At 42.0% G+C, this 13,364-nt stretch overlaps 1 protein-coding gene across 1 annotated transcript in view; it reads left to right on the top strand.

Moving 5' to 3' along the window:
• The window catches only part of smc6.1 (structural maintenance of chromosomes 6, gene 1), a 49,630-nt gene that overhangs the window by 24,570 nt on the left and 11,696 nt on the right, over nt 1-13,364 (top strand). The window contains exons 22-26 of the mRNA XM_004918198.4: nt 1,375-1,520; nt 2,687-2,812; nt 6,550-6,655; nt 8,479-8,631; nt 10,691-10,788. Of these exons, the coding sequence (XP_004918255.2) occupies nt 1,375-1,520; nt 2,687-2,812; nt 6,550-6,655; nt 8,479-8,631; nt 10,691-10,788 (629 nt within the window). The remainder of the gene's footprint in view (nt 1-1,374; nt 1,521-2,686; nt 2,813-6,549; nt 6,656-8,478; nt 8,632-10,690; nt 10,789-13,364) is intronic.

Here is a 13,364-nt window from a genome sequence, read left to right as displayed (position 1 = left end):
CTTGGTCACTAGTCTCTGCCCCCAGCTGGATACATTTGAAGATCCTTGTGGACGTGATGTTCTTTTTCTTGGTTAAGAGTTAAAACCAAGCACAAAGCTAATTCATGACAAAACTTCTATTGAAAAGCCATATATTTAATCAGCAGTATATTTTTATCTTAATAGGTGGTTGTCACTGCTTTATATTAATTAATGGAAATAACAATGAGTGATATTGTAAAAAAAAGCCTTTCCTGCTTTATCCTTAAACTTTAAGAGAAAAAATAAAAAGTGCAGTTTAAAATGAGCCTTTTGTGGGTTAAAATTGTTTGCTTTCAAGAGTAATACTAGTTGGTTTGTGGTTTTGTACTAAGTTTGGAAACTAAAAAAGTTACCGAGGTTTTTGGATATTGTGGAATGTGAAGTAGAAGTCTGAAGATTTTAATCTAGTCTCATCTCATTATCTAGTAGAATTAAGTCTAAAGCAACTGGGCTTTCTGAGTTTTCTTGAAAATGTTGAGTGGCTTGTTGTGTTCATCTGAAATGTAGGGAACTCCCCGGCATTTGGGAAATACACAATGGTACCATGATTCTCATCGAGACAGGTGTTAATTTTTCAGTGTACAAGACTGGAAGTGTGAATTGTTGTGAAATTGCTGGGATAAGGATGTAAGTTGGTGACAAGCGGTGTTGCAGGCCCCCTCCTCTGTTTAGGGATGGTTGTTCCAGTTTAGCATAAATAGCCTCTTTCACACCTCTTTTCTCAAAAATATGTATATTGCTGTCCCTTTTCCTTGAGGTGTATATAGACTGCTGTTTCTTGTCCTGAGGAGTTAGCCCTCCTTTGTGGGGCCATTCTCCTACAGAGCAGTTGTTTTGTCTCCCCAATGAATAGATCAGAGCATTCTTCACTACTGGACAGCATAGACCAGATTATTTCTCATGTGCTTTGGTGGCATGGTTGAAAAACACAGTAGTGCAATGTTTGTTGCAGACGTTTGTCTGATGTTCCAGCCACATCTGGAATGACTATTCTTCTGCACCTGCTAATTATCTCCCCTCTGTTAGTTGGTCTGGTCTTTTTGCTTGACCTCGGTTTCGTTATGACAAAGGCCCAGTCTGGGTATCCACAAGTTTTCAAAGCTCATTTGAGATGCTTGCATTTCTTTTCTTTAGCTTTAACATTGGTTGCCACAGTTTTAGCCTGATGGTGTAGAGGGTAAAAAAACCTCCAGTTTATGTTCCAGAGGGTGGTGGGAATCAAACAGCAAATCCTGATCGGTTTGAGTGGGTTCCCTGTATACTTCAATATCCAATTTTAAGTCAGTGAAAAATAGTTTTTGTTTAGAAAATACTTTGTTGTGGCAGTAATGCAGTACCTTCTTGTTGTTTCAGGTGAAAATCTCCCAGGCCAAATGCGTCTGCCCAGAGCGAATAGAAGTCAGTAGAACTGCTAGAAGCTTAGACACCGAAATTACCAGGTTAAGAGAAAAAATAAACTCTGAAGAAGTTCTCCACGGAAACAGAGAAGAAATAATAAAGTAGGCAAATCTCCTTTGTTATTTATCATTGACTTTATCACAGATATCATGCTTTATACAAGTTTTCTTCAAAGGAACAGTACCATTTCTTTAGGGATTCGCGTCTGCATGTGTAACGATAGGTTTATTATACTGAATATTGGGAATTTTAATGAGACTTGGTGGCTGGGGGAAGCAGGTAGGTTTTTTCTTAGTGCTTCTAAGTCCATGGTTGGAGGTGTGTGACTGCCCATAATAAACACCAATGAAAGGTGCTACATATCTAATTCTCACATATCCTATTGGCTGACCAAGGGACCATGGTGTTAGGTTCCTTACAGTAGAAGGCAAAGCATTTCAAGTTCTTAACTTGTGTTGTCACTGTAACCCAGCATCGTTTTGCTCATCTCTCAGGTTATCATGGTTGGTTAGGTACAAGCTTATGAGCTTGAATTTGTGGAAAGAGCTAGATGTCCAAATCTTTTTCTATCATGTTAGTTGAGCAAAATAAACTTTACTCACTCTATATAAATTATTAATTTTTTTCCCCTTCAGTCTTTGAATTTACAGTCACAGTCAGCAGGCCATTTTGTGGGCACTCTTATTAAAGGAAGCTGTTTATCACCCCAAAATCTTATGCATTTGCCATCTAAGTGATATCTAGGAAGTGCTGAATTGAAAGTTAAAGTAATTGTAATTAAAAATCTGGGCTGTCAATCATATACTGGCTTGCCCCCGCCTTTAAATGAATGATTTGTCTATTCAAATGTTGTTTCAGTTGGCAAGTTGTTCAGTTTGTTTCCCTGGATTTGTCAGTCTTGTAATGTCTTCGTCAAGTTGTGGAGAAGCACTAATTTGCACTTGCCAAGATAATTAGACTCTTGTACGGTGTCAGTTTGAATTAAAAATAGTGTAGCAGGCACTTCACAATGCCATTACTTAGGATAAGAGTTCACTTTCTGTTGATATACTGGGGACTTGCTGGAAGCTGTGGAAATGTAATTGTTAATTAAAAACTAAACAAAACAAAAACACCTTTCCTTTAGATAAACACAAAAGCAGGGAAAAGAGAACATTTCTTATAAATCTATCATATGCAGTAAGAATCCTTATAAAACATGTATGTAAACATATATTTGTTGAGACTTGTACAGTAACTTTATTGTGTTGTGTTTTGTGCTGCAAAGGCAGTACCATGAAGCAAAAGAAAGGTATCAAGATGTGGAGGGGAAAGTGAAGCACCTGAAGCGGTTTATTAAACTGTTAGACGACATAATGGCCCAGAGATACAAGAGTTATCAGCAGTTTCGACGGTAAGAACATTTCTTCATTTTACCTTAGATATTCTCTTTTGCTTTTTTGTTTGCTTTGAATGGGTCTTTTATTCTTGCTATAGATAATACCAAAAAGCACCATTAGGTAGTGCATTGTCTGAATGGGGGAGCCTTGACTGTAGAGGTTGGGTGTTCAATTCCTTAAACTGACCAATGCTTTCTCCTGTTTTTATCTTTGCCTTCTGCTTTACACATTTACTGAATTTAATTTGCCCTTTTTCTGCTAGACCATGATCCTTTTTGTTTTCTTCACATATTCTTATTAGTAGAACAACACAAATTTCTCAGAACTGTTTCTTCAATAAGATATGGTGGCAAAATAAAGAAGAAAACAAGATAAAGTAATGGGGTGCAAGAAGAAAACATAATAAAATGCTGATTTTGGCTGGAAACAGGGTTGGACTGGGGGGTGCAGGGCCCCCACCCAACGTCCTCCCCTGAGTGCGCATAAGTTTAACCCGTCAGGGTCTGGGCTGCCGGGGCCCACCGTGATTTTTCCCAGTGTCCCTTCGGCCCAGTCCAACCCTGATTCGAAAAGGGAATTGAACCACCAACCTTTTACGCTGCTGCCATATGCCTATCCAGCTAGGCTATATGAGACATTGCTACTTTGAAGACTTCAAAAAAACCTTATTTTTGTTACAATTGCTTGAAAATGCTTAAGTGTGAAATAACACACTTCTCTGCCTGCAGTTCAGTGTACGTGTATAATTTTCACACTTTACCTTGCCTTTGGCAGTATTTACATTTCTGCCACTGGTTTCTAAACAATAGGGCTTTTACACTGCTGCCATATGCCTATTCCACTAGGATATCTGAACCATTGCTGTCTCTGAGGCTTTAAAATGGCCTTATTTTATTTATTTACAGTTACTTGAAAAAGCTGTAGTGTGAAATAAATACAGCTTCAATTTGCATGCATGCGTTTTTTGGGCCGACCTCTGCTCCACTCAGCTGCATGTACCTGCACGCAAGCTATACTTGTCAGTGCAGCTACAAGGAGATGGGAATTAGAGCAGAGTGTAAGGGAAACATAGGGGGCACTAAAGAGGAGAGGGAAAAGGGAAGACTTCAGGCAAGAACTGATACTGTGCAGACAAGGAAAGAGATGAGGGCAGGACAGAGCAGGCAAAGGGTGACAGGAACAGGACGGAGCGGGCGAATGCTGGAGCAGGAACAGGACGAAGTGGGTGAAGGCTGGAGTGAGAACAAGACCAGGATTGAAGTGTGCGAAGACTGGAGCAAGAACAGGAGCAGGACTGGAGCAAGAACAGGAGCAGGACTGGAGCAAGAACAGGAGCAGGACAGGAGCAGGACTGGAGCAAGAACAGGAGCAGGACTGGAGCAAGGACAGGAGCAAGAACAGGAGCAGGACAGGAGCAAGAACAGGAGCAGGACTGGAGCAAGAACAGGAGCAGGACTGGAGCAAGAACAGGAGCAGGACTGGAGCAAGAACAGGAGCAGGACTGGAGCAAGAACAGGAGCAAGAACAGGAGCAGGACTGGAGCAAGAACAGGAGCAGGACAGGAGCAGGACTGGAGCAAGAACAGGAGCAGGACTGGAGCAAGGACTGGAGCAAGGACTGGAGCAAGGACTGGAGCAAGGACTGGAGCAAGGACTGGAGCAGGACTGGAGCAGGACTGGAGCAAGGACAGGAACAGGACTGGAGCAAGGACAGGAGCAAGAACAGGAGCAGGACTGGAGCAAGAACAGGAGCAGGACTGGAGCAAGAACAGGAGCAGGACTGGAGCAAGAACAGGAGCAGGACTGGAGCAAGAACAGGAGCAGGACTGGAGCAAGAACAGGAGCAGGACTGGAGCAAGAACAGGAGCAGGACTGGAGCAAGAACAGGAGCAGGACTGGAGCAAGAACAGGAGCAGGACTGGAGCAAGAACAGGAGCAGGACTGGAGCAAGAACAGGAGCAGGACTGGAGCAAGAACAGAATCAGAGTAGGAACTAGGATCTAGGGACGATGCCACAGTGCTTCAAGTAAATCAATGCTCGGGCAAGGAGAGGAGGGCTGGGCTTACATAGGGCAGAGTCAGCCCTGATTGGCTGAGCCAAACCAAAAAATAGTGCTGCATGAGAGACAAAACATAAACAGAACAAAAGGGAGAAAGAATAGGCAAAAGAAAGAAAGGTGAGCAGTTAACGGCTGCTCTCCTGGTGTATTGAGTAGGAAGAGCAGCCAGAAGGTCCCTGGTTCAAGACGCAGCAGAACCTTACACAGAGCCACTTTTCTCCGCCTGGCTGAAAACCACAGGCAGAGAGAAGCAGAGCAATTTTTGTGCTATGACTACAGCCTAAGCCCATCACAAGAAAGCATTTCAGAAAATGTACCGAAAAAAAATGCACTCTAGCACCATCTAGAGGCGCAGGACACACTCTCCAAATGGTGTCTGGCCTCAGTGTGACAACATGTAATGAATTGCTGGCTGTACCTGTAGTTATGAAAGGAGAAGAAAATACATTTTGGCATTTTACTGCCAATACATTAGACATATTATTGCCACCTAGAACGCTATATTTATTCTGCAGAAAGATTTACCATACTGGAGTAAACAGCCCTAGAAGCTTCATCCATTTGTTTACGATAGCAGCTGCCATTTCAGCTTGGGCCTCGTAGCTTCCTACTGTAGCTCTAGCCTGGTAGCTCAGATCACACATTCCTATGTGCAGACTCGTGCCCCAAACCTGAAGGAGCCCTAAAGAAGAGGCAGTCTGATACACAAGAACATGTTTTCACAAAGGATGACAAGAAATCCTGTGTTATATGTATTGATAGGTAGATAATTCCTTGCTATACTGTTGGTACTAATTCAAGAAACCAACTAGTTTATGCATTCCTCTGTTAGACTATAGAAGCAAAAGTCTTGTTGCTGTGGGTCATTGCATTGTCACAGTCTTGCCTAGTGTTTATTAAATGAAAGCCAGTGCCTAACACCTTCACCCTTCACCCTCGTGAGTAATTGTATAACCGCATCTATTGCCCAGATTGGCCTACGATTGGCTTGTGGGGACAAAACACTTGCCATTTGGTGGCAGTGAATAAGAAAGTTGAACAAATAATTTTTAGATAAGTGACTCTTGTTCTTAGCAGCTCTCACGACGCAGGATTTAAACCCCTAATTAAGCAAACTAGCGATGTGTGTAATATGCCAGGCAAAGAGAGTCTCCTCATTTTCTTTCCGCACACACTGTTGTTTTTTTAAAACTCCGGGACGACATTACATTTAGTCACAGTGAGATTTCTATTTAATTGATGTATCTAATACAATCTCTGCAAGGGGAATTACAAATAGAATTACTTAACCTTGAATTCTTTCCCCCGTGCCCTTTTATATTTTCAATCTTTTTATGAGCTTAGGTAGGAGAAAGACAAAACCTGATGTGAAATTAAATGAACCCTCCTCTCATCTATAGCTGGCCATACACGTGCCAATAGAATTGGAAGACTCCAGACACATGTATGGTGGCCCAGTGATCCCAACTCATATCCTTGTACTAAAGAGAGAGGGTGGTTCATAGATTGGGTAGGTTATCTGCCAATGTGCGGTACATCAGCAGATGGATACAGCACAGTGGGCCTGTGTATAGGCGGCTTAATGCTACATAGGCAGGGTAGCATTTAACATCTATAAAGCATTATAGATTTTAAAATTATCTTTATAGTACTCACCTGTACTTTGTTTTCACTCCCCACCACCCATTTAAGGTGCCTTACTTTCCGGTGCAAGATTTATTTTGACTCGTTACTGTCACAAAGGGCCTACTCCGGCAAGATCAACTTCGACCATAAGAATGAGACTCTTTCAATAACAGTAAGTCCATAAGAAAACATCTGTGCATTATAGTTTGTCTCATAAGTAGGTCAGCATGAGTGATTTGAGTTTGAGAAGTCCAATTAAAGATATGTTCTGTAGTTGGCTTCTCGGTGCATAGGATTTATGTTTCATTTATAGACATCCTATTCTAGAAATATTTGACCATTTTATTGTTAATGTAATTTGTAATGGGATAATGTAATATTTATTGTAACCACCACTAGGTGTCACTGTGGAACGTGGGACTAAAAGCACATACATTCCCTGGTTTTCCCATATTTCAGCAATGATATTTCTGGTTACAAGTGCTGGCTGCAAAGGAGCTAATCTGTGTTATGATCATTGGGATTTGAAGGCTATCAAAACATTTGTTGATTAGTTCCAGGCTCAAACGTTTTCTCTTTTTTTTAAGGGAATCAGGTTAAACGATTGGTTTGGCATGCATGTGTTAATTGGCAATAATTGCCCTGGCTCATTCTGTACTCAGCGTGATTCAGCACATGTACAGTACATCAGCCTCAGCTGCATTAGGTTTGTACTATGATGTGCAGTACATCAGCCCTAGGTACACCACATCTGTAGTAGTTTATGTGGTACATTAGCCCAGGTTGTGATAAATATATGGGATATTATGGGATACAGTACAGCAGACCCTGGTAGATCTGTAGAGTGGTAAGCAATGCATCAGTGAAAAGGGCCTTCTGAAATCTGTATATTTAGGGTTGCGCTATGGCCTTAATAACAGGATAATGTAATCTATATTTTGCTCCTGGTTTTCAAAGGTGGAGGGTGGTCCTTATATTTGTTTTTTTGATTTTCTGATACTGTACAGCAGGCCAGCTAGAGTAGTTTTAGTGTGGTATTGAGTACATAATAAGCTCCAGCTGTAATAAATGTATGGTATACAGTGTGTAGGCCCCAGTTGCTGTAGGTCTGTTGTATGGTATACAGTGTGTAGGCCCCAGGTACTGTAGGCCTGTTGTATGGTATACAGTGTGTAGGCCCCAGGTACTGTAGGTCTGTTATATGGTATACAGTGTGTAGGCCCAAGGTACTGTAGGCCTGTTGTATGGTGTATATAGTGTGTAGGCCCCAGGTACTGTAGGTCTGTTGTATGGTATACAGTGTGTAGGCCCCAGCTACTGTAGGTCTGTTGTATGGTATACAGTGTGTAGGCCCCAGGTACTGTAGGTCTGTTGTATGGTATACAGTGTGTAGGCCCCAGGTACTGTAGGTCTGTTGTATGGTATACAGTGTGTAGGCCCCAGGTACTGTAGGTCTGTTGTATGGTATACAGTGTGTAGGCCCCAGGTACTGTAGGTCTGTTGTATGGTATACAGTGTGTAGGCCCCAGCTACTGTAGGTCTGTTGTATGGTATGCAGTGTGTAGGCCCCAGGTACTGTAGGTCTGTTGTATGGTATACAGTGTGTAGGCCCCAGGTACTGTAGGTCTGTTATATGGTATACAGTGTGTAGGCCCCAGCTGCTGGAGATCTATTTTATGCTGTACAGTGTGTACACAACTCGGTTTCCTCAAGGTGCATGTTGCACAGTAACCACTTACCACTGAATCAGATTATACATGTAGAGAAGGAACAACACTCCTTTTATATATTCAGCAAATGTCTAAAGCTGTAAGGGAGTTCTGTTTTTTCTGCATGTATAATATACAGTACGCCATCCCCAGCTGCAGCACATGTGTGTAATACACAGCACATCATCTCAAGGATCATTTCTATGTGATAGAACCTACAGGGCACATTTAATGCTACACGACTCATTGCGTAGGATATAACGTAACCCTTATGTTTTCATTCTAGGTCCAACCAGGAGAAGGGAACAAGGCAGCACTAAGTGATATGAGATCTCTGTCCGGAGGAGAGCGATCATTCTCCACCGTGTGCTTTATCCTCTCTCTCTGGTCTATAGCAGAGTCACCATTCAGGTGCTTGGATGAGTTTGATGTCTACATGGTAAGATTCATGCAGTAATTACTGTCATATATATTTATTTTTTTTTGTAAATATGTGCGAATATCTATGAACACAACTTGATAATTTGTGAACATCACCAACCCAGTTGTCTAACATTTTCCATGTTTTCCTGCTCTGCTCCTGTACAGAAATAATAAAATGTAAATTATTATAGGGGGCATATCCCCCCAGACACAACTTAATATAAAGCTGCTTAGTGTGCTCTTCTGAGCCCTTCTGCAATTTATATTATTTTTACACTGAACTGTTCCTTTAACAAGAGCGCTTCGTGCAATTTTAATTTTGCCTGAAACAGAGTGAACTTATGGCCCCCATACACGGGCCCATAATAGCTGCCGATATCGGTCCCTTGGACCGACTCGGCAGCTTATCTGCCCGTGTAGGGGCAGAAACAAGCGGACTGGCCGACCGATATCTGGCCTGAAATTGGCCAGATATCGATCGGCCAGGTTAAAAGATTCAGTCGGATCGGGGACCGCATCGGCTCGTTAATGCGGTCCCCAAACTGACTGCCCCATTGCCGCCTACATAATCCGGTCGTTTGGCCCCAATAACTTCAAGCTCCCTGATATCGCCCACCCGTAGGTGTGGATATCGGGGGAAGAAGATCGCCAAGCGAGCGGATCTTACCGTGTATGGGGACCTTTACTCTTCACGTGTCAGTTGTGTTTTCTTGTTTGTAGGGTTACTGATTGTTGCAACCAACTGGCAGCCTGAATTCTGTGTGGGGAACACAATAACAATATTAGACCAGGCAAAGACATGCTTTTGGATAAAAGAAAGTCTAGAGACCTCCTACAAGGCAGCCCTTGTCACTTCACAGTACTTGACCCTGAAGAAGACAGGGCAGTATCCCTGAAGCCAGTGCTGTGTTTGCAACTGCAGACCTAAAGGAGATAGAAAGAGATTATTGACACAGTACTAGTGTGGGGTGGCCACGGCAGCTGTCATATCCCAGCACTGCTGTTGGGGTTGATGCTTTATCCCTCCAGAGCACGTGTAGGGGACCCCATGCAAGAGGCTTATGATTAGAAAAGCTGCATGCAGAGTAGGTATTCACCCCTAATCCACTCTCCTTACAGCAATCAAAGCAGCTCATTAAAAAATAAAGAGAATGAAGTAAATTCCAAATATGCTTAAGAGTACATTGACTTACCTGCACATAAGGTATGTACTCATATAATCTTTCCTGTCTTTGCTTCCCATAGTAACCGTATGGTTCCCTTTGGGGGTGTACAATGATGATTGCTGACCTTTGCAATCAAATTTAAAACTGTACATTGTTGAATTGCAGCGGCGACTATTAGATTTCATGCACTCCATATAATTGCTTGGAGAGTCGTTGTGGATTTGCTTCTTTACATTGCGGTTCATGGCTGTTCACTTAAAGCAAGACACTGAGCCACCATGGGCTCCAAGACTCCCCCCAGAAAGGGTAGATTTCAAGTTACTTTGAGTGTGCAAGGGCCTGATCCTGACTGACCCACACTGCCATACCAACCTCCTCAGGCTCATCCCTCCAGGGTTGCAAAGTTAATTCTGTTGATAGATTGGCTGCCCTTTCCACAATGAAAATGAATCACCCCACACTACAACCTTTTCCCTCAAATGTCAGTGCTACTAATTGGTAATTGTCACAAGAGTGGGTTTGCTGCAATGCGAGCCCAGCCTGTCATAATCTCATCAAGGCATAATGTATTAATATATGCATACCTATAGGAGCAGAAAACAAATCAAGGAGTCATCTATTGGGATTATTGTGTCTTATAAAGCACAGCTATAGACAGCTCTTTTTCTCATATACATTAGTCTGGGCCCAGACAGTCTGTCCAGTTATATAAATGTAAAAAAATTGCATTTATTGCTTGGTGATGATAATACTCCAGCCATTTTAAATATTCTTTATATATGCTCATGTCTAACTGATGTATTTCAGGTAGCAATGGAAGCAGCAATGGCTTGGCCTACCCTGTACAAATAGATGTGCATGGATATGAATGTTTTTTTTTTTTTTTTTTAACTATTATGTCTTTTCCAGGACATGGTGAACAGGAGGATATCAATGGATATGATGCTGTCCATGGCAGATTCACAGAGGTTTCGGCAGTTTATTTTGCTGACTCCACAGAATATGAGGTAACATAGCGGCACCTCTCACCATCCCATTACATAAAACTGTTTCAAATGTTGATAACAATAGGGTCCTCTCTAACAGTATCTATATCCGGCCATATTAAGGAATGCATACTCTATGTAAGCAAACCGTTTGCTTACTGCTGTTTGTGCTCTTGTAACTAAGAATACAGCAGTCTTCAATGGGGTGAAAATGTTTGCTGAAAATCCCCTAAACTATCCCTTACTTGAATACAACTCAAATAGGAAAGTGACAGGCGAGGCAACCAATATCCCAGAACGCTGCTGTTATCGGTCGACACGCCGATCAGGCGGGTTAAAAGACTGATTGATTGGCCACCATTGAAGGCGCATGAGCAAAATCTGCCTTCAGGGCTGAATCGACAAAAGGAGGTAGAAATCCTATTGTTTCTGCCTCCATATCTGACGATTCAGCCCTGAATTTCAGTGGATGGTTGGAACGAAGGTCGAAAATAGTCACGTGTGTGGCCGCTAGCTCAAAATGCACTCTGTCCCTGATTGCTGTAGTCTCGAGCTTACAGATAAGGAGCAGTTTATAATGCAGGAGGTTTAATTGTCAGGGAGATCCTACTCTACTATTTCTCTAAAAAGCCCAAGAGGCTTGATAAAAAGTAAATTGAAAGTGGGCTTGTCATTTACTTTGCTACTGTAAGGGATTTAGCTGTGGAGGATGAGTCCTTCAGGCAAGAACTAATAGTTGTGACCAACAGACTAGACAGGTTTGAAAAGGAGAGGCCAAAGGTCAGGGCAAGTTGAACAAGCAGGAACAGTATGGAGCGTTGAAGAGTCAGAGATAGGTCAGAGAGGGAAACAGGCAGGAAAGTTACAGAGAGGGTGAAGAGTCAGGGACAAGGCGAGACAGAGTGGGGAAAACGGGAGTTATAGTGAGAGAAAGAGTGCTTTATCAGCTGCTCTCCAGGCCAGTGGTCAGAGGAAAATTATACCCCCAACCAATATAGGTCTCTATAAAAATATATTGTATAAACAACTCATATGTAAAACCCTGCTTCATCTAAATAAACCATTTTCATATAAATATACTTTTTTTTTTTAGTAGTATGTGCCATTGGGTAATGCTAAATAGAAAATTGCCATTTTAAGTACAAAGGCCCCCCCCCTGGGATCATAGTATTCACAGTGCACACAAACAAGCCAAGGTACAAATACATGCTAGACCCCATCAGCCAATGAATGGACAGAGTTCTGCCTTTTACTCCCACACTACTTCCTGTTACAGTTAGAGCTGCATTATTTCCTGTCAGCTGATCTCTGAGGGAGCACACAGCCCATCACTAAATGGCGGCTCAAGGGAAAGGATGTAAAAGGGCAATATTTACTGATATATATATATTCTAGTTTGGCAAGATTCTTTAATAGATCACTTAACATAATATAAACTATGTTGGTTAAGTATGTTGGTATAGATTTCTAGGTTCAAGTCCCAGCAGAGCCATACAGCGGCAATATAATAATCTCTTTTTTTTTTTCCTTAAAACAATAGGCAAAATGCATTTCAAAATAAAGTCCTGGGCGTCCTCTCTAATATTTATTCATCTTTCCGTTTTCAGTCATGTGCATTGCCTTCCCCCAGGCCCACCTTGCAGACTTAAACTGCAAATATCACTGTTACTTTGTTAACATCACATGATGTGTGATTTATTAAGGCAGGCTTTGGCAGCATTGCCTTTGGTGCATAGAACACTGTGCAGTGGGTGTGAGGTTCTATTTTGCATCTGTGGATTAGGAGAGTTTATCAAGGAGTATAAAGAGCCAGGAGTGCCTTTTTATCTGTCTTAATAATGCTAATTCAACATATTGCTGCCTGCAACGTCTGCTAGCAAATTGCTGGTTAATTTTCTGCCGACTGAGAAAATTGTGCCCAATATCGACTGTTGCCCAAGATGCCAAACAGATTATGGGAAGCCAGAATCCCTTTCCTTGCTTACCGTATGCCTTGGGCTGCTTTAATAAGGCATGATTTGAATACCAGCCATATTGTTGGCTAAGTCTTCAGCCTTATAATGGATGTCTTGGCATGGGCACCTTGTTCAGATACACCTAGGGAAATGCCAGGCAGCTTGTCACTGTGGCTTGTTACAAGAGCATTTTACTGCTCTGCAAAATTTGGGATGCATAATTTAAAATCAATACCATTCTTTCTAATCTTATAGCGGCTAATAGAGGCTCTGTGCGGACAGGACAACTTGTACACCGTGGAGATTGGACAACCACTGAACCTCTTTCATTTACCTTTATAGAGTTCTGATGGAATTATTTTCCTGCTGCAGGGTTTTCCCGTGTCTTTAAAATGGCATTACTAACTCTGCTTCCATATTGGACCTTTACTGTAGTTCAACTGGCCCTTTGCTCCTTCTTATTTATACACAATATGACCAAAAGTATCCAGACACTCTGTCTATAATGACATATTATTGATTGGAATGTTCACTGCTGAGTTCCAATCTCTCTCCAGAAGCAGTATCTCCACAAGAGCTATTCATAAGGAGTGCAGGGTTTTTATGATTGATCAGAGGCAAACCATGTGCATTGCCAAGTGT

The sequence above is a fragment of the Xenopus tropicalis genome, chromosome 5 (assembly GCF_000004195.4).
Source record: "Xenopus tropicalis strain Nigerian chromosome 5, UCB_Xtro_10.0, whole genome shotgun sequence".
NCBI classification, from domain to species: Eukaryota; Metazoa; Chordata; class Amphibia; order Anura; family Pipidae; genus Xenopus; species Xenopus tropicalis.
This window is presented reverse-complemented; position numbering and strand designations above follow the sequence as displayed.